Source organism: Phascolarctos cinereus, unplaced genomic scaffold (assembly GCF_003287225.1).
Source record: "Phascolarctos cinereus isolate Bilbo 61053 unplaced genomic scaffold, phaCin_HiC Scaffold_4;HRSCAF=312, whole genome shotgun sequence".
Classification (NCBI taxonomy): domain Eukaryota; kingdom Metazoa; phylum Chordata; class Mammalia; order Diprotodontia; family Phascolarctidae; genus Phascolarctos; species Phascolarctos cinereus.
Genome location: NW_027555847.1, coordinates 623,369,975 through 623,392,205, shown reverse-complemented (window position 1 = coordinate 623,392,205; position 22,231 = coordinate 623,369,975). Strand labels below are relative to the sequence as shown.

At 39.8% G+C, this 22,231-nt stretch overlaps 1 protein-coding gene across 1 annotated transcript in view; it reads right to left on the bottom strand.

Annotated features, from left to right (window-relative positions):
• The window catches only part of FER1L6 (fer-1 like family member 6), a 198,648-nt gene that overhangs the window by 159,017 nt on the left and 17,400 nt on the right, over positions 1–22,231 (bottom strand). Inside the window, 4 exon segments of the mRNA XM_078151798.1 lie at positions 2,658–2,850; positions 8,154–8,340; positions 8,713–8,869; positions 11,209–11,287. Of these exon segments, the coding sequence (XP_078007924.1) occupies positions 2,658–2,850; positions 8,154–8,340; positions 8,713–8,869; positions 11,209–11,287 (616 nt within the window).

The following is a 22,231-nucleotide window of genomic DNA, read 5'->3' as shown; positions in this document are numbered from 1 at the left end:
ATGAGGAAACTGAGGCAAACAGGGTCAAGTGAGTTGCCCATGGGTTACACAGCTAGTCTGAGGCCATATTTGAACTCAGGAAAATGAGTCTTCCTGATTCTCAGCCCAATACTCTATATACTGTACCACCTAGTCACCCCTGTGCAGAGTTACATAGCTAGTTAGCTGTCTGTGACAAGATTTGAAGTCACATCTTTTTTATTCCAGGTCCACCACGCTATCCATAGCACCATCTAGCTGCCCATGTTATTCACATGGCAAATCTGAATGTGCAGATGAACCTTGCTTTGAAAATGAAGAGATTGTTGAAAAGTTGCATAGACAGCTTGTTTTTCAACTTTGAGCCATGATTTCATTAGTGCAGGGAACTCCCAGTATGGAAATCACCACCCCTATTACAGAGGAGTCACTTATTTACAGCTTAGAAAACTTGGAGTTTTCTGGGTCACTGATAGGTGAAGTGACATGCCCATAGACAAACAGCTACAAGCAAACCTTGAATCCAGGTCTGACCTGCCATTCAATATGCCATGCTGCTTTCATATCTAAATTATGAAATTGAATGTTAAAACTGGAAAGGGTCTTTGAGATCATCCAATTCACTTTGTAGAAAAAGAAACCTAGCCTCAAAAATGTGAAGTGACCTGTGTCCTAGTACCCTAGATCATACAGTGGAAGAGCCACACCTTTATCCTTTCTATCATACCACACAAGTCAAATTTATGTAAATCAAATCCTGTTTTAGATGTAATAAGCTTGGCATTTAAAGCAACTCTATGCCAAATCCTTTTTAAAATAAAGAATCAGCTCATAGAGCATTTGGGGGCTATGAATTCATCTCCTGAGATTTCTTAAAGAAAGACATACTTCTATTTCTGACCATATCTAATTATCTTTAATATATAACCATTCATTATCATTAGTATTCTTCAGGTTATACCTCTTTCTCTGGAACACATATGAGAAAAACAAAGGAATGAATAAATTATGCATGGAAATGAAGAGGTGGGTGGTGGGGAGGATGGGTTGATCTAATGGAATCCCACCAGCTAAGGAACTTCATATTTTCACCTCTCAACCTGACGGGACTAAGTCCAAATGAGCTAGGATAGGAGGCAATATTTTTTCCTTCCTCATTTCTGCTTTATTTGATGGCTCATGAGGGACTAATGTACCTATGGCAACGCCAGTCATCAGGCCAGGAACGAAGAAATCAAAAGAACTTAGAGTTTCTACTAAACATATTTGTGCCTTGAGCAAAGTTTGAAAATCGATCCCTAGAGTGATGCTGGCACTCAGAGGCACTGAGGCTTCACTGCAATATATGTGACTTGACTTATCACAAAATACCTGCATGCCTTGAAGAATGGCATTAACGTATATGCATTTATTTTGTAAATGCCATGTAAAGCATTTCTTATTACGCCTTAGGCATATGCATACTTTATAGATCCCTAATCTCAGCTCTCCACTCTTCCCTGCGTTAGAAAATGCTATCTGCAGTTTGAGGTGTTACTGATTATTGTGCTTTGTTGGATTTTTTAATCAGGCCTCAAAATCAATGTGACATTTACTTGGAAATACTTAGGCTACAGAAAAGGGAAGTTTTAATTCCATCTAGGACCAGAAGGAATGTAAACATTACAGCAAGGACTGAAATATTACTATTGACACCACAGCACTTTAAAACCAAAATGGAAAATAGTCCCTGTCTCCAATAATAATAAAAAATACAAAAATATCAAAAGACAGCATTGGCTAGGCAAGGGTTAACAGGATGCTGGAAGACAGAAGGTAGTTGGGAATTACAGCATGATGTGATATGGGATATGGAAGGAGAATGCAGAAGCTCCAACAAGGGATTGAGTTCAAAGGGGGAGAAAGGAGAGGTCTCATAAATAAGAGGGGAAAAAAACTGTGGTCATAGTATAGGAGGTTCAAACAATAAATTGGAAGGCATAGACTCACCATATCAGCAAAGATGGTGCAAGTAAGAGATGAGAAATGCTAAACGAATTTGATGTACAGGAGTCAGAGACCAGACATTAAGGGTGAGAATGAAGTGTTACAATGATTCCAAGTTAGGAAAGCCAAGAAAGTATAAGCTTGGTATCTTTGAGCTAGTAACTAATGACAGTTTGCCATGGTCAGCACCAGCTTTTACAGCAGTTTATACGTGTATATGTTCTATCCATTCCCCCCTACCCCAGGAGAATGTAAGCTCTTTGAGGGTAGAGATTTTTTTTCTGTTTCTGTTTTTGTGTTCCCAGCACATAATAAATAATAAGTGCTTAGTAAATACTTAGAGAATGCACAAGTGGGTCAGCATGATGTGCTGGCTATGCCCTTTTTTTTTTGTTAAGGAATCAGGCTGTTAGATGCTTGTATACAAACCATCATTTTTATGCTGTTCAAAACAGTTTCATATCCAAAACAGCATTTTTGTCCTTAAAACAACTTCTAGTGTCAGTAGACAATACACATTTTTCCTTGTTCTTATATATTTTCCTACTAATTATAGAGAAATAAAATGTTGGAGCAAGAAGGAATCTTGTTATGCCTGAGTTCAACCTTACATTTTGCAAAGAAAAAAACCCTAAATCAATGATGTTTGAGGGACCCTCTTTGACTATGAAACTGGCCACATTTCAGATTACCTTTATCTCCATCCTGCTCATTAGAGATTTTCTTCAGCTCAATGAAGTGTGTTGCCAAGGCCACGTCATTCATGCTGCCTTCATCCCACACCTGGATTTTAACTCTTCTACACAAGGGAGGGAACATTTCTTTGAAGATGATCTGTTCGTGCCACACAGGATCTGCACAATTTTTCTTTACTGTAGTCCTCCCCTAGAAACAAAAGATGACTTGGTGAATTGTTGGTGGATGTCATAACAACATTCTTAACAAATTCAAGAACATTTTTCGAAACAAGAAAAATAGAGCAGAAGACCATTATGATGCCCTTCCTACTTTTCCAAGCTTCACATTTTCATATTACTTCACTTCATGGATTCTACATTCTCACTAAACTGTTTCCCAAACTTGAACTCAGCATTCCATCAGGCCATTCTCCATGCCTAGAATATATATCCTCCTGTCTTCTGCCTCTTAAAATCCTTGGCCTCCTTCAAGGCTCTGCTCAGAGTAACCATCTCCTACGGGAAGTCTTTCCTGATCTCCCTAACTATTAATGCCTTCTCCTTCTTAAAGGTGAATTGCACTTACGTATGCATATATGTTCTATCCATTTCCCCCACTCACCCCGGGTAATGCAAGCTCTTTGAGGGTAGAGATGGTTTTTTTCTGTTTCTGTTTTTGCGTTCCCAGTACATAACAAACAAGTGCTTAGTAAAAGCACGGGCAATTGAGTTGGGGGTTAGTGAGTTAAGGTCCTTATGACAACTTCATTAAGAAGCCTCCTTATGACAAGGTGGCCATCCCAAGAGAGGAAGCTCTGGTAGGTACAACAAAGCTTGAAAAGTACGATGTTTGACTGGGCTTACTGGTCTACTGTGTGTCTATTTTCAGAGGACCAGTTAGTATATGGCTAGTTGCAGGGCGATGGACTTTTTAACCGTAGCAATTCTTGAAGACAATCTATGAAATTACAAAATGGTTGAAGTCTATCCAGGTTAAAGGATAGCAGTGCGAATAAGAGGTACTTTATGCCTGGGGGTCATGGTACTTGGACTAACGAATCTGTGATATATAAAGGTGCTTTTACTAAGGCATTTACTCTAGCTTACACTGCAGCAGCATGCTAGCCTATCACCAGAAAGAGATCTTTCAGCCAAAGCTGGATGATCACTTATAAGGTATATTATAGGTATAAGGTATACATATATATGTAAGTATGTAGGTATGTAGGTATGTATATGTGTGTGTATGTATGTATAAGGTATATAGGATTTTTGGTCAGTCATTAAATGGGCCACATGATATTTGCAGTCCTTTCCACCTTTGAAATTCTGTAAACTCCATTGTCCTCATTTCACCAAAAATTGCATAAGTTGAGTGAACACAGTTTGTAAGCTAAGAGAGACATATGAATCTGCTGAACATTCAAAAATGAGTCAATAAAAATTGGTTAAACACCAGTCGTTGGCGTAGTTTTGGTTTACTTCCAACAGCCTCTTGGGTTCAAATTAAAAACAAATGAGCATTGACTGTGAGCACAACAGCATATGAGACACTGGGGATAAAAAGAGGTAGAAGATTTAGTCCCTGTCTTTGAGAAGCTTATACTAGTGATAAAAGCTAGCATTTAGAAGCCCTTTAAGATTTGCAAAGTACTTTACATATGTTACCCCATTTGATAACTGCAATAATTCTGTCAGGTAAGTGCTATTATCGTCCCATTTTACCAACGAAGAAACAGAGGCCCAGAGAAGTGACTTGCCCAGGGTCACAAAGTTGGCAAGTGTTTGATGTAGGATTTTAACTCAGGCCTTCTTGACTCCAAGCCCCAGTACTCTCTCTACCCACTATGAAATGAATACAATACAGAGAGACAGACAGACAAAGAGACACAGACAGAGAGAAATGCCATGAGAGAGGTACAAAGTATTAGAGAGGCATAGTAAAGAAACCAACCACTTCTGGCTAGTCAGGGGGTCAGCAAAGACTTTACCTAAGCTGCTGTCCTCACACTTTTGCTTTTTCCCACCCTTCAGTTAGGGACCATCTCCTCCATAGTCTGCTACCATGTTCTACTTAATTCATCCAATGCACTTATCACATTCTAACTTGTACTGTAGTCATGTGTATACATTTTCTTTCCCTTGTTTTTGTTGTTTTTTGCTTTTTTTGTTTTGTTTTGTTTTGTTTTGTTTTTTGTTTTGTTTTTTGTTTTCATCCCCAGCACCTAAGAATCTCTCCTGAAATTTTCCTTTCAGTTATGACCCCATTTGGGGTTTTCTTGACAAAGATACTGAAGTGGCTGCCATTTCCTTCTCCAACTCATTTTACAGATGAGGAAACCGAGGCAAACAGGGTTAAGTGACTTGCTAGTAAGGATCACACAGATAATAAGAGTCTGAGGCCAGATTTGAACTCAGGAAGATGAGTCTTCCTGACTCCAATACCTGTGCCACCTAGCTGTCCTGAAAATCCTGACAATAGTAGCTGCTTAATAAATGTCTAATGAATTTAGCTGAACTAAATTAAGCTAGACCTTGAAGGATGAGTAGGATTTCAGCAGGTGCGGATGACACCTCCACTTGGAAGTCCTGTCACCATCTCAAACTCAGTATTTATTGAACCAAACTTGTTATATTTCCTTCCAAATTTCCTAGTTCTTTTTTCCCCTTGGTACCCAAGTTTGTAACCTCCAAGTCATTCTTAATTCTTCCTCCATATCCTCATCACCCATATCATCACCCATATCCATCACCAGTTACCAAGTCCTGCTGTTCCCAATCTGTAGCATTTCTCAAACTCCCTCCCTTCTCTTAACTCAAGGCTGCCTTCCTAATTTAGATCGTCATTCCTATTTTAGTATTATAGTAGACTCCTACCAGTAATTAGGTAGAGCAGTGGATAGAGAACTGGGCCTGGAATCAGGAAGACTTAATTCAAATTTGGCCTCTGACACTTACTAGCTGTGTGACTCTAGGCAAGTCAATTAACCTCTCCCTCAGCTTCCTCATTGTAAAATGGGGACAATAACAGCACTTCTCTCCCATATGTATTGTGAGGACCAAATGAGATCTTATGAGATAATGCTTGTAATCCTCAAATGAGATAATACTTGTAAAATACTCCGCATAAAGCCTACTACATAGTAGGTACTTAATAAATACCTGTTTCCTTCCTTCCTAATTAGCTTCCTGGCTTTCCCCTCTATAGCTCATTCTCCAGATAGTGGCCAAAATAACTACCATTGGAGCTCCGCTTCTGGGATCCAAGATGGCAGAGTAAGAAGGAAGTTGCTTTCACCCTCCCCTATTGACCTCTGAAAGCCCAGAAAATATTGCCCCAGGAAAAACCCTGAAACAGCTGAACCAGCAGAAAGATGGGGTGCAGCAGTCTTGTAGCCCAGGAAGGTGGGGGGATTAATGGAAAGTCCCCTTTCAATCTGGGGGAGGGCGGCAGTACAGGATGGGAGGTGTCCCAGCAAGCCAGTGGCAAGCCCCACCTCAGCTTACCAGGGAAAGATCCTGAGCCGTAGGATGGTAGAGCAGGCAAATGTCAACACCAGGACCCTCCTCCCCCGAGTGCCTCAGTGTAGGCAGGGGAAGCAGTAGACACCAGCTTGGAAAACCACCACATACAACAGCATTCTCCAGTAGCCAAATCTCCTGGTGCCTCAGCACAACTCTGGGAAGCACAACTCCAAGAGGCAAAGCTCCAGGCTGACAGCCATCCTCCAGTAGCCAAACATATGAGTACAAGGCCCGGGTGAGCCGGAGCCAAACATTTGACTGCAAGATCCTGGTGAGCAGGCGTCCCCCAGGGGCCAGATTCCCCACTCCCACCCCGGGAGCTCCAGTACTGCTCACCCCAGCCCAGAACCAGGGAAGGTGCCAGAACCCTACAGCCTCCAACTGCCAGCAGCTGAAGCCCCAGGATACAAAGCCAGTGACCAGATCCCAGGCTCCCAGCACAAGAAGCTTGAGTCAATGCCTCCTGTACTGTAGCAGGAGAGTTCAACTTTTTTTTTTAAAAGTCAGGAAATAGGCAAATGCCATGAACCAAAGGCAGAAATGGACAATACCACAGATTCTTTTTGTGGGGGCGGGAAGATCAAGGCACAAATTCAGAAGAGGACAACATTGTCAATATACTCACTTCCAAAACCTCAAAATGAAATATGAACTGGTCTCAAGCCCAAAAATCTTCTTGGAAGAGGTCAAGAAGGATTTTAAGAGTCAAATAAGAGAGGTTAAAGAAAAATTGAGAAAGGAAATGAGAGGTAGGCAAGAGAGAGTCAATATCTTGGAAAAAGAAGGACAAAAATTAACTGCAGAAAACAAGTCCTTAAAAAAACAAACGGAAAAAAAGTATACTGAAGAAAACAAAATAACTGATATCTTAGAAAAGGAAGGACAAAAATTAACTACAGAAAACAAGTCCTTAAAAAATACAATTGGCCAAATAGAGAAAAGTATATTGAAGAAAACAAAATAACTACCATTAGGCAAGGGGATATGACATCATTCTCCTTTCTCAAAAATCTTCAGTGGCTCCCTATTACCTTTAGGCTAAAATTAAAACCAACATACTTTGTATTATCTAGACTCAGCATTCCATCTTCCCTCTCCTTCCTTTTACTCAGAATGCACTCTCCTCCTCCTACTTCTCCCTGTCTAAATACTTCTCCTTTAAGGTTCAGTTCAAGTAATGCCTCTCCTTTAAAGCCTTCCCTTCTTTCACTGATGAATAGGGCTCTAGCTTTAAATCAATTATGTTCTGTTGTTCTATGAGTATGTTCTATTTCCCCCAGCAGACTGTAAGCTCTTTGAGGGCAGGAATTTGTTATATTATCTTTTATCCTTAAAGCCAGCACAGAGCTTGGCAAATATCAAGTGCTTAATAAATGCTTGGCAACTGGTTGCTTTTCATCATGTGAGCATGTAAAAGCAGAATGCTATCATAATCAATGGTAAATCATTGGACGAGGGCTAGGGTTCAAGTTCTAACTTTCACTCTTACAAGCTGCATTACCACAGACAAATCCATAACCTCTCTGAATGCAGACATTTTTGCCAAGTGAGCTTGATATCTTTTGCATTTCTAGCTGTTCACAGATCCTGTACTTTGAGAGACTAGACATTGACTCAGAGAGGCAGCAAGTGAGAGGAAAGAAGATGGCATTCAGTTGGTACTAAGAGGAATCTGGAATTTACTTTTATTCTTAAATCCCCTTCTACCATCCCTTCTATCACCAAGGCAATGTCGTCTAGTCATCCACACATTCTCCTCATTCTCCTCTTTCCTAGCTCTTTTCCCCACCAAACTTGCCCTTGATGTTTATTTTAATCCAATTTTACTGGTAATAATAAAACTGTATATGTGATAGTGCACAAAGGCTTACAAAGTACTGAAGGGAAACATTTGGTTTTTGGAGGAAGGCCACATATTTTGGCCCACGACCTATATAGCTCCCCCTCCCCACTTTAGGGATGGCCTTTACCACAGCTGTTCCTTACCATCTGGCCTGCAAACGTGACCTCCACAAAGGGATCCACCAGGTCTTTGCCGTCCCCCACGAATGCTTTGGTGACGTTGGCCATGATGCTAGAGTTCATTTTGGGCAGGCCCTCTGCTCGAAAGAGTCTCACATAGAATCTGGCCCAGGGTCTCTCAGAGGGGAATCCTTGGGGGATCAAAAGGTTCCTTGAAGACAGAAAAAAAAGAGGGTGGGTTTAAAGGGATTATTATCATGCCTCAAAAATCACAAAGGGTATGGATAAGGTAGCTAGGTGGCACAGTGGAAAGAGTGCTGAGTCTGGAGTTAGAAAAACTTGAGCTGAAATCCAGCCTCAGACACTTCCTAGCTGTGTGACCCCATTTGCCTCAATTTCTTCCTCTGTAAAATGAGCTAGAGTAGGAAATGGCAAACCACTTCAATTTTGCCAAGAAAACCTCAAAAGGAGTCACAAAGAGTCAGGCACAACTAATAAACTAAAAAACAAGGTGACATAACAGAGCAGCGCCACCCTTTTTTTTTTTTAATGTGTCTTACAAACCCAGGTTGATCAGTCTCACTTTTCTATCTGTTCTTCAGCATCAGATGTTTTAGGACTGGCCTGCAGGATGTCTCCTTTCCCAGCCACGCTGATATCACATTTCAGATACCCCTTGGTGCCCATCCTGATATTAGTTGGGTCTGTGAGAAGGGCCCACTTATCACAAAACTGGTGACCTGTAAGAATACAGATAAAAGCTTAGGCATCAGTATAGTTAAAAGAGGAAGCCTTCCCCAGCCCCTCTTAATTCTAATGCTTTCCCTCTTTTAATTGTCCTCTATTAATCCTGTATATAGCTTGCTCTGTATATATTTGTTTGCATGTTGTCTCTCCCATTAGATTGCAAGCCTCTTGAAGGCAGGGACTGCCTTTTGCCTCTTTTTTTTTATCTCCAGTGCTTAGCACAGTGCCTGGAACTCACCAAGTGCTGAATCAATGTTTACTGATTTATTATTTGAGCTGTGTGACCTAGTACAAGTTACTTTACTTTTCTAGGCCTCAGTTTCCTTACCTGTAAAATGAAGATGTTGAAGTAGGTGACCTTTAACATCACTTCCATTTCTTATGGTCTTTGCTTCTATCCAATGCCTATATAACATTCTTCTAAGATGCACTGGAGACCTCTGCCCCAAGATTGTCCTTTCTATTTATGCAATACAGTGCTTTGTATACAGCAGGTGCTTAAAAATGCTTATTGATTTGACTGCTACCACCCTAGTTCAGTACTTCCTCAGCTTTCAACTGGTCTCCAGTTTGCATTCTCCAGTGCATCATCCACTTAGCTGCCAAAATAATGTTCCTAAGGAATAGGTCCCACCATATCATTCCCCAGCTACATGACATGTAGTAGGTCCCTAGTGATTGTAGTATAAAATACAAACTCGGCAGCCGGACACTTAAGGACCTCTGTGATCTGATTCCAAACCACCATTCTAATGTTATTTTACACTGTTCCCCTTCACTCATTCTATGTTTAACTGAACCTTAATCATGTCTTGCCTTTTCCAGATCCTGTGCATTCACATGGGGGCAACTTCAGTAATTGGAAAATGCAACCTCACCATCTCTATCAGTTCAAAATCTTTTCTTCCTTCCAGGCCCAGCTCAAGTTGGAGCCTTCCTAGGCTCCCCTAGGCGAAAGCGATCTCTGCTTCATCAAATTTCCCTAGAGCACTTTGTCTGGCTCTTTTCTTTTCCTCTCTTCTAATTTACCTTGTGTTACTTATTTATGTGTGTGCTACAATCCTCTTTTAGATTGTAAATTCCCTGTATCATTTTCCTTCTTTGTTTATTCAGTACACTGGGCACAGACTTATACATTTGAAAATCTGTTGATAAATTTTTCTCCTTGCTTACTCTATGCTTTGAATAGACATACACATGGCTGTGAAGCATCCTCTTTCTGCGTCCTGTGTCCTTAGAAAGGAAAATACTTTGTCACTTTCCCATCATGGCAGCAACAGAGTATTCCAAAGTAAGAAGATTCAGAAGTTACAGAGTGATTTTAAGGAGAGTTAGGGTGACTGTGGCTTCCACATTGTAATACAACCCAATCTAGGCATCTTGGGGACACCTTCACCATAAATGGATAATGCCCAATGGCAGAGACTAATGAATCATAAGACCACTCATTAGCTATGCAGCATTGTGCTAAACCCTCTGGCTCTCAATTTCCTTACCTGAAAAAAAAAAGGGGGGGTTGGGGAAAATGTTAATGCTTCTGTTTTACTTATTTCACAGAGGTGATAAGGGATAATTAATTAAATTAAAATTTATTTTTAAATTCATTTAATTACATGAAATTAAAAACCATAAATACCAGGATAAGGAAACTCTCTCTGCCAAGGCAAGTTGGTACTTTCATTGCAATTTATACTCTTCGAGAGTTGCTAGTGAATGAATGGAGAGGTTAAGTGATTTGCCCAGAGTCATACAGCCGGTATGTGTCAGACGCAAGACTTCAATTCAGATCTTCCTGGCTCAGTTAAAGTCTCTATTCACTATGATATGCAGCCTCACAGGGTTATTAACAAGCATCAAATAAACTAAACTAACTTCTGAAATTTTTGCAATACACAAAACAGTAGCGACGTCAGAGATCATCTAGGCTAACCCCCTCAAGATTTTTATGGTATATAAGGTTATCACTATACCATAACACCTCTTCACTTCCCCTTTCTAGGTCTCAAGGTTCCTCATTTCTAAAATAGGGGGGTTGGACTAGAAGATCTCAAAGGTTTTGTGGGTCAGCGGCTATAAGAAGTAGAAGATGGGAGAACTAAAAGTGGCATAGGTTTGGAAAGTTTTATAATGATGGTGATGTTGAGGAAGAGGAGAGGGAAGGAAGGGAAGAAAGAAAAGGAGGGAGGGAGGGAGAGAAGGTGCAAGGGGGGAAAAGGTAGGAGAGGGGAAAAAGGGAGGGAGGGACAAGGGGAGGGAGAAGGGGGAAGGAGGGAAAAGGAGAGGAAGGGAAAAGGGAGGGAAGGGAAAAGGGAAAGAGTCAATGTTACTCTACCTGGCTGGTTGTAAACCGTTCCCAGATCTACTTTAAAGGATCCTATCAGCAGACTTCCTATGAGTTTGTTGTGCATGACCTGTGGAGGAAAGAAATAAGCATTAGTGAGCAACAAATAGTCCTGGATTTATCTTCCATAACTATGCATAAGGAGTAAGATGGGAAGAATTGTGGGAAAAGCTATAGTCATGCATTGATACTAAACCGGGACACAGTAAACCATGGATAACAAATCACAGGCTAGAAAGGATCTTTAAATGGGGGAGGGCCTAAGTATGAGGAATACCACATATATTGTTTATCATTTACACTCAGTATGTCTGGTTTTACTGAATTATTTATTATTATTATTCCTTGTTATAAAGGATGGCTCAGTAGATAGGGGAAAGGGGAAGGAAACATTCAGAAATGTTCTTTCAAAGAACAGGCCAAATGCCAAATGTTCAAATACTACCTTTTCCACGAAAAGATGGTGGAGATCCAAAGTTTAAAAAGGGAAGCAGTCCCATCCTCTGTGAGGGGAGGTGCAGGAACTTATTATGGAGCTAAGTCTATCACAGGGCAGGCAGCGATGAGGCAAGGCAAAGTTAAGGTAGGGATTTCCCCACCCGGCCCCTCATCTCCCCTCAGATGCTTTAGGGAAATATGGAGTAGAGAACACTGTTAACACTGTGGTTGGTGGGGAGGAGGTATTTAGTCAAGATTTCAGTAAAATGTAAGCTCTTTATTGTGAACAGGAACTTGATATGCACAGAGCTGAGCCAATTACAAGGTAGGGAGTAATGGGACAAAAAAGGGGCGAGAAATCACTCACCCCCCAAAAAGTGCTCTAGGACCATGTGTAGGAGAAAACACCATTAACATTGTTAGAGGGGGTGGGGGAAGCAGATGTTTAGTGAAGGTTTCTATAAAATGTGAAATCCTTAAGAGCAAGATCTATTTTATTTTTTCATCTGCTGAGATGTCTGACAATGTCTCTCTCCTTTTCAAGAAGCATCAGCGTCTCTCTACTGCCTCTGATTTAAAACACAAAATCCTGTTTGACACGTAAAGCGCTTCACAACTTCGCTCCAGCCAATCTTTCCAGACTTACTGTGCATTATTTCTCCTCATACACTGTACACTTCAAGCAGGGGGCCTTAAGCTGGGGTCAGTGAATTTATTTTTTAAATATTTGAGAATTATTTTAATATAATTGGTTTCCTTTGCAAGCCTATATATTTTATTTTATGTATTGAAAAGCATTATTCCAAGAAGGGATCTGTAGACTACCCAAGGGATCCATGACAAGAATAAAAATTGTAATATAAGATGAAAATACTACCTATGTTAATTTACTTATCCAGTGCTGTACCAAACTCTCTTACGAATATTGTGTGGAGCTTACTAGCTGTGGGACCCTAGGCAATTCACTTAACCCTATTTGCCTCAGTTCCTCAGCTATAAAATGAGCTGGCAAATCACTCCAGTATCTCGGCCAAAAAATTCCCCAAAGAAGTCACAAAGGGTCAGACACAACTGGAAAATGACTAAACAACAACAAATCATTGTATAATTGTATTATAAAAATAATAAATTAATATAGAGAAACAAAAGGTTAAAAAAAATCTCAAGGACAATAATTTGGGAAGGAATAAAGTGGGAAGAAAGAGGATCTACTGATGCCAGATGTCAAACTGTACTACAAAGCAGTAATCTTTAAAATAACTTGGTTCTGGTTAAAAAAAGAAAGAGATTGATCAAAGGAACAGACTAGGTTTACAATGTATGGAAGCAATCCAACAGTAGCATAGTGTTTGACACACCCAATGACCCCCGAAAGAACTCATTATTTGACAAAAACTGGTAGAAATATGGGACAGCAGTCTGGCAGAAATTAGGTATAGACCAACACCTTGTAACTTACACCAAGATAAACTCCAAATAAATATGTGACCTAGATATAAGTGGTTACATCATAAACAAATGAAAGTAGCAAGGAAGAAGTTATCTTTCCAGATATATGGATAAGAAAGAATTCTTGACAAAACAAGAGAAAGATAAGATCACACCAGATAAAGAGGAACAATTTCGGTTATATAAAATTTTAAAATGTTTTATGCAAACAATTCTAATGTAGTAAAAATTAAAAGAGGCACAGGTAACGGGATAATTATTGTAACAAGTTTTCTGATAAATATATATGTATGCAAATATATGCATACATACATATACATATATAGAGCTGATTCAAGTTTATAAGACTAAGGCATTCTATAATAGATATATGGTCAAAAGATGTGAAGAGGTAGTTTTCAAAGGAAAAAATCCAAGCTATCGATAATCATGAAAGATGCTCTAAATCACTAATAATCAGAAAAAATGCAAATTAAATAACTTTAAGGTTCTACCTCACACTTATCAGACTGGCAAAGACTACAAAAGAGGAAAATATGTTGGAGAGGCTCTGGGGAAACCGGTAGTGTACTATTTGTGTAGCTGTGAATGGGCTCGTCCACTCTGAAAAGCAATCTGAAACTATGCCCAGAAAGTTATTAAACTGTGCATAGCTTTGACCCAGCTACTCTACTAGTAGGCCTATATCCCAAAGAAATCAAAGTCAAAAGAAAAAGATCTGTATGCACAAAAATATTTATGACAGCTCTCTTTATGGGAGCCAAAAATTGGAAACTAAAGAGCAGTCCTTCTATTGGGGAATGGTTAAACAATGTGTGCTGCATGAGGGTGATGAAATATTATTGTGACATAGGAAACAATGAAAGGAAAGCGGGGAAGACCTCTATAAACTGTTGTGGAAGAAAGGGGGAAGGACTACAACAATTATACAATGATTTGTTGTTTCATCATTCTTCAGTAGTATCCAACTCTTTGTGACTTCACTTAGGGTTTTCTTGGCAGAAATATTGGAGTGGTTTGCCATTTCCTTCTCCAACTCATTTTACAGATGAGGAAACTAGGCAAACAGAATTAAGTGACTTGCTCAGGGTCACACGGCTAGTAAGTGGCTGAGGCTGGATTTGAATTCAGGAAGATGAGTCTTTCTGACTCCACCATGCCATTTAGCACCACCTAGCTGCCCTTTATACAATGATAACATCATTCTTAAGAAAAACAATTTTGAAGGAGTTCAGAACTCTGAGCACTACAATGATGAAACACTGAGTTCAAGATAGCAAAGATTAAAAACACTGCTAACCTCCTGGGAGAGAAGTAAAGTACTTCAAAATGTAGGAAAAGATGCATATTTTGAGAAATGGCTAATGTGGGTTTTTTTCTGGACTATATAGATATGCATTGAGAGATTTGTTTTGTTGTTGTTATTATAAAGACCTCAGACTGAATTCAGAATTCAGCTCGAGACTGGGCTGGCTGAATTCCCTGAGCTGGGTAGTAACAAAATCACAGTTGTGGAGTGCAAGAAGAGATATCTTTATTGTCAATTCTCAAGGAGAATCAGTGTATGTTCCCTCACCGGACCCACACACATCCATACAGCAGAGCAAGGGATTATATAGGTTTATTTGGCTTTAACCCCACCTTGTTCCACCTTCCCTTTCATCCACTGGTCACAGACAGACAGGACATCCCTCTTCCTGGACCGCCCTTTTCATGTTACTCCTTAATGTGTCCTCCCCTCTCTTGTCATGCAACGCATGTTCAAAAATGGCGGCTGTCTCCTCCCATGGGGTGTGTAAATTAATATGCATGAGGCTAATTAAGCATGCCGTTAGTGAAAAGTCAGGGACCATCCTTGACCCTGACCAGCTTAAGCTGGTTTCAGCCGGGGTCCCCTTCAAGAGGAACTTATAGAATTCTTCCAGCTATATGATTGGATAGAGTCATTCTGCCCCCCCTTTCATCCTCTTTTACACATTTCTGTGTTCTTATCGAATCTGTGGGAACCAAACTGTTAGCATTTCTCACATTGCTTTTTCCTAATGCTTGGAGGTGGGAGAAGAGTAATGGGAAGGGCAGATTAAAAATTTTTTTAAACATGTGTTAGGTTGAGAAATAAAAATAATAAATTATTTTAAATTCATAACATTATTTAAGAAGGAGTCCATCAGCTTCACCAGACTGCCAAAGGGATTCATAACATACACCAGAAAATGGCCATAAGCCCTTGCTCTAGAGGCTAGATCAACTGGCCTTCTTACCTCTCTGCTTCTGCTCAGGCTGTCCCACATGCCTGCAATGCTCTCCTTCCACACCTCCAACTCGGGAAGTTTCACATCCACTCAAAGCTCAGCTCAAGCTTATCTTCTTCAACAGGCTTTTAAAAGTTCCCTCCAGTGTGAGTCCTCACTCCCACCTTAAATACACTTATTCGTATGTAATTCCCTTCTTCTGCTCCCTCCCTGGCCCCAGGCTGTCCAGAACTCATCTGGACGGGCATGGCAGAGGAAAGACTCCCTATGGCAGGAGGTGGGGACACTCTCCCGACTTGTGTTCCCGTCACCCTTATCCAGCTCTAGATTTCTCATACCCCACCTGGACTGTTTGATTCCTCATATCACTTGGATGAGATTGGAGTTCCCACTTGTATTGCTCCCACTGAGACAGAAAATCACCAAGCCTTACCATCTGCCCTGACTCTACACCCTAAGAGCCTCCAAGTCTCACCATCTTCTTACTTCTATATCCTCTAGACCCTTGGACACCGTCATATTGACCTATAATGTAATCTGAGGACTCCTGCCCTGAAGCTGCAATTTCTTTTATGTATTGACTCTACCATTTAGAGTATGAGTTCTTTGAGAACAAAGGCTGTCTTGCTTTTTCTGTTTGTATGTCTGGTAAATAGCACAGTGCTTGGCACAGGGTAAGTTTTTAAAAAGCCTTTTCTTTCATTCATTTATTCAGTCATTCATTCATTTACTTAGCTATGAACATATAGTCTCTTCTCTCCCATTGCTCACTGAGGAAGATACAGGGAACTTCCCAAGTAGCTAGGTGGCTCAGTGGATAGAGCACTGGGTCTTAAATCAAGAAGACCTAAGTCCAAATTTAGCCTCAGACACATCGTAACTGTGTGACCCTGGACAGGTCTCTTACCTGTCTCAGTTTCCTCAACTGCAAAAATGGAAGTAATAATAGCATCTACCTGCCAGGATTGCTTCAAGGATCAGATGAGATAATATTTGTAAAGCACTTAGCACAGTGCCTGGCACATAGTAGGTGCTATATGAATGTTTGTTTCTTACCTTCCTTCCTTCCTTCCTTCACACTGAGGCCAATGACTGCCTCACTTGTCAGTCTGAATCCCCAAAGCTGTGCATAGTGCTTGGCACCTAACATACAGATAGAGGTTCGATAACCTGCCTTAAATCACGCAACTTGTAAATGGCAGAAACAAGATTCAGATTCAGGACCTCTGTCTCCCAGTTTAGCCCTCTTTCTACGGCAGCATACTGATGAAATCACAGGTCCCAACCACTTACTTCCCTCCGAATTTCCAATACCTCACACACTGTAATTAATAAGTCACTCAGACAACTCGGTGAATGAATGAATGAATGAATGATTGAATTAACAAATCTAGAATTTTAACAAAGAGCACGTGCTATATTACAATCACACCAACTCTGTTACATTCTATTGGGTGGGGGACGTGAATGGAGGCAGGTTGTTCCTCTAGAATAAGTCCAATCAAATTCAAGAGAAGAAAAAAATAAAACTGGCTTCAGCCAAAGCATTAACGTAAAGATGATACTCCAAAGCCTCCTACTGTTCCTTCCCTAAGGCTAGAGGAGGAAAAGTATATTCATCCTCTCTTATCAGCCCTGGGACAGCTGGTTCCAAAAGGAAATGTAAGAAACTCAAATGAATTTTTTCAGTATGAAATGAGACTTCTGAATTGTGGTGAGTACAAGGGGGAGGGATGGAAAACCAAGGTTGAGTCTCTCTTTGGAACAGACAGGAGGCAGGTACTACGTGCCTCAGGCTCTGCAGGGTGGAATTGTTTTCCATATTTCACAAAGACAAATTCTGGGACAGGGCAGCTGCCCCAACAGCATCTGCCCCACCATTTCCTCTCCTTGATTTCTCCCATATAGATTTTTATTCTGGGCTCTCTGTTGGCACAGGGCATTAAAAACATAATTGGGCCTGGTGGCAAGAGATCTGGGTTTAAATCCTGATTCCAAGCAATAGTTACAATCTATGGTTTTGTGGGCAAGCCATTTTAACGCCCAGAATCTGTTTTCTTCTCTGTAAAATAGTGACATTGTGTGACTGCCTTACAAAGTTTTGCTTTGAAAACATAAAGTGTTATAATATAATAACAGCTAATATCTATATTGCACTTAACTATGTGCCAGTAAGCACTTTATAACTATTATCTCTCTCTGACATTTATATAGTGCTTACAGTGTGCTAGGCACTGTGCTAAGTGCTTTAAAAATATTATCTTATTTGATCTCACAACAACCCTGGGAGGTAGGTATTACGATTATTCCCATTTCACAGATGAAGAAACTATGGTTAAGTGACTTGCCCAGGGTCATACAGGTAATAACAGGCTGAGGCCAAATTTGAACTCAAGTCTTCCTGACTTCAGGCCTAGTGCTCTATCCACTGCCTCAGCTGTTCATAAACTTAGCTCATATGTAAACTTGGAGCCATGGCTACAGGGAGAAGCAGCTTCTTATGCAGTCCTGGAAAGAGAACTCACTTTGGCTTCAGAAGGCCTGGGTTCTATCACTAATTAATCAAATGATCTTTTCTAAATTCATTGAGTTAATTATGGGGGTTTTGTTCTTTGTTTTTGTTTTTAATATAATTGTATTAATTGTTTTTCCTAATGTTGAATCCTCTTTGAATCCCTGGCATAAATCCAACTTGCCATAATGAATGGTTTCTTAGATGAGTTACAATTGTCTGTTTGGCAGGATTTTATTTGAAACATTTTTAATAAATAATCACTAATAAATATGCAGTTCTGTATATGCAGAAGTGCAGTCTACAGTTCTTCTTTGCTTTATCCTTCCCAGGTTTAGATATTAGGATTGTATTTGTCTCATTAAAGGAACCTGGTTAAGTGCTTTCTTTCTCAATTTTGGAGAATAATTTGTGTGGTATGGGTACTCATTCTTCACAAGTTTGATAGAATTCTCCCATGAATCAGGACCAGGACTATTTTTTTCTTTGGTACAAGGAGGGGAGGTGACTTGATTAATTAGTGATAGAACCCAAGCCTTCTGAAGCCAAAGTGAGTTCTCTTTCTAGGATCAAGGCTCTGGCACTTTCCTGCCTGGCTGGTTCAAGTGAGGAAGACACCTCTGGGTGGAGGAATGGGCTGAGCTGACATATGCTCCATGATGGGCTTTTCTCCTTCATGTCTTTGCAATTGTTCTTTGCTGTTCTTAGGTGAAGGATTATCTGACTAATCTAAACTCAAAAAAAAAGGGGGGGGGGAGGAATGAAAGACCAGAGTTACAAGACATGGACTCCATGCCAGATTTTGTGGTTGGGTAAGCCAGGTCATAAGCAAAGTTCTGAGCAACCTGCTTAACTCAGTATAGTAATGGATGAAGGCAATTAAGAGGAAGTTACAACAACTCATCCACTAGACATGACACATTTGGAAGCAAACTTGGCAGGACAGATGTTTTATAGAAGCTGCTTTAAGGTTGAGCCCACTTTCCCCAAGGAACTGAAGTGGTATAGGGGAAAGTATATCCCAGGCATTGGGGAAAATGCTTTGAAACATTTTTCTTGCTAAATGTCTCAGTTTGTAAAAGCTAACTGATATTAATTAACCCAGTGATACTGGGGCACTAATCACTGGCAGTTAACATTGGTGAAAATGTACCTGAATGGTGGTTTGAGGCAATAGAAGAAAAATATCCCACTGCACCTCAAAGAAACCCCTAGAACCCAGAGGAAGAGGTGTTGCTGGTCTTGGTCTGGGGGATCTAACTCATCAATAGGAGGGGGAGTTGGGTTAAGCAAACTTCACCCCCCTCAAAGTTTATATAGCCTACAATTACGATTACAATGAAGAATGAGAATCATGTGAGAATTCCTATAGGTCATATTAGTAATAATCATTTATAGTAATATAAAGTTATATATAGTGATATAAAACTATTTGAGCTTTATGAAGTGTTTTCCTACTAACCACCATGTGAGGGTGGTAGCAAAAGAATTATTATCCCCATTTTATAAGTGAGCTGAGGTGGAAAGTAAGGAAGTAATTTGTCTAAAGTAACACAGCTAGTAAGTTGTGAAACCAGAACTTGACCCAAGTACTCAAATTCCATAACTATGAGCTTTGATTGTTTATGAAAACCAGGACCTTTCCAAAACAAGTCATGTCTACCAGGGGTATCTGACCATAGGCTGAAAAGTGGATATGTTCTAACTTTAGGGTCTCCAGAAAGGCCTGCCTACCCCATCCCCTTCCAGAAATACTTCCCAGATGTGACAGCTCAAGCCTAAAATTTCTTTAATGGGAACTGAGTGCTCTGCACACAGTAGGCACTTAATAACTGAATTGAATAGACAGGTCCTATTCATTAGGAAATTAAAGATATAGAACACAGAATTAAATCACACCAAAATATAAAAGAAATGTGTTTTTGAGGCAGCTAGGTGGTACAACGGATAAAAGCACAGGACCTGGACTCAGGAATACCTGATCTGAACATAGCTTCAAATACTTACTATGTGACCCTGGACAAGTCACTTAACCTTTGTTAGCCTCATCTGTAAAATAGGGAAAATAATAGCACCCACCTCCCAGGGTTGTTATGAGGATAAAACGAGATATTTGTAAAGTGCTTTGTAAACATTAGTGCATTCTATAAATGGTAATTATCATCATTATTATTGGAAGGACACCCAAAGACACTAATGACAAAAGTTTTATAACGAGAATGAGGCTATGACAGGGTGGAAGGGGAAGCAAACGTAGAAAGAGGAGTTTGAGAACACTAAAGATAAACTTTGTCTTCCTCATAATTTTATTTAGAATTGGCTCCTGGTAATGATATTCTTATTTTGTGTGGCACAGCATTTAAAAACTGAGATGGGGTAGCAGAAAGTACTGGTCATAAAAGTGGCAAAAAAAAACACAATTAAATATGCAAGGAAGCTCAATGCTATTGGAGTTGAGGAGACACAAGTATACTCAAATTACTGCTGGTCGAAATGCAGATTTGTAGACTTATCTGAGATAGCAATATGGGTGTATGCAATTAAAGTTCCCAAAATAATCATACCCTATAATTAAATAATTCCATTGTTAGAAATATGCACTGACTGTGTCATTAACCACACACTCCAAGAACCACATGTTCAAAGACTTTCGGAACAGAATTATGTGTACTTGCAAATACATAAACACACACACAAGTAACCAAAACATCAACAATAAGGGAGCTGCTAAATAAAGTGTGGTACACTCATGTAATAGAATGTCATATCACAATTAAGATGGACAAGCATAAGGAATACAAAAAAATAAAAACCAAAACCTGGAAAGATCTTCATTTGTTGTTGTTGTTGTTCAATGGTTTCAGTCATGTCCAAGTCTTGGTTACCCCATTTGGGATTTTCTTGGCAAAGATACTGCAGTGGTCTAACACTTCTTCAGTTTGTTTTACAGATAAGGAAATTAAGGCAAACAGGGTTAAGTGACTCGCCCAGAGTCACACTGCTAGTAAGTGCCTAAAGCTGTATTTGTAAGTCCAGGCCTGGGATCTATCCACTATGCCACAGCCACTAAGCTGTCCAAGATCTTAAGGAAATAATACAAATTTCAAAAGGAGAATTCAGAAAGATGGAGAGCATTTCTAACTATAGAGCACATAATTAGAAGCGAAGGACAATTGATAGATGCCTCCTTAGAGGGAGAGACTGAAAACAAGTTGATACTTTATATGTTGAAATGAATTCATTTTAACAAAATAGTAACTAAGCTAGTTTAATTTGTATTGGTGTTTGATGTTACATTTTGGACAAAATATTTAATAAAGAAAAAGCATTGGTCTTAAGAGAAGATCTGGGCTAAGTCTTGACATTCTCATGTCCTGGTTGTGTCACTTGAGGCCACTTCACCTCAAGCCTCTCTTTCCTTGTCTCTAAAACAGAGGTAGCCTTTCACTATGCCTGCAACGCTCAACCACCTTATCAGGTCTCAGCTCAAATGCCATCTTCTTAGAAAAGTCTTTCTCAATTCCCTTTCATCTTAGTGCATTCCCTTGGAGACTACCTCCAACTGATTCTGTATATGTGTGTGTGTGTGTGTGTGTGTGTGTGTGTGTGTATGTGTGTGTGTATGTGTGTGTGTATGTGTGTGTGTATGTGTGTGTGTATGTGTGTGTGTGTATGTGTGTGTATGTGTGTGTGTGTATGTGTGTGTGTATGTGTGTGTATGTATACATACATACATACATATATATATATAATACATATTATATATCTATATCTATATATCTCTTATTTGTGCATAGTTATTGGCATGTCTCTTCTGTTAGACTAGGAGTGACTCGAGAGCAGGAGCTGGGTTTTTTTGGGGGGGTGCATTTTTGTATCTCTAGTACTTAACACAGTGCCTGGCACATAGTATGTACATAATAAATAATTATTGACTTCACATGACTTATACTCTCTACCTGTCAGGATTGTAGTAGAGAAGTATTTTGTAAAGTTAAAACACTATCAAAGTGTGATTTATTATCACAGTTATTATTTTTTAATTATTAGAATTCACTAATAATTATTAGAATTCATTAAATTATGTCTGCAGAGTAAATAATGGTTCACATCTATTCCCTCATTGAATCTTCGCAGTTCCTCCTTGAGACAGATTGTTGCTGTTTAGTCATTTTTAGTCATGTCTGACTCTTTGTGACCCTCTTTGGGATTTTCTTGACAAAGATATTACAGTAGTTTGCCATTTCCTTCTTTGCTCATTTTTCAGATGAGGACACTGAGGCAAACAGGGTTAAATGACTTGCCCAGGGTCATACAGCTAATAAGTGTCTGAGGTCACATTCGAACTCACGTCTTCCTGTCT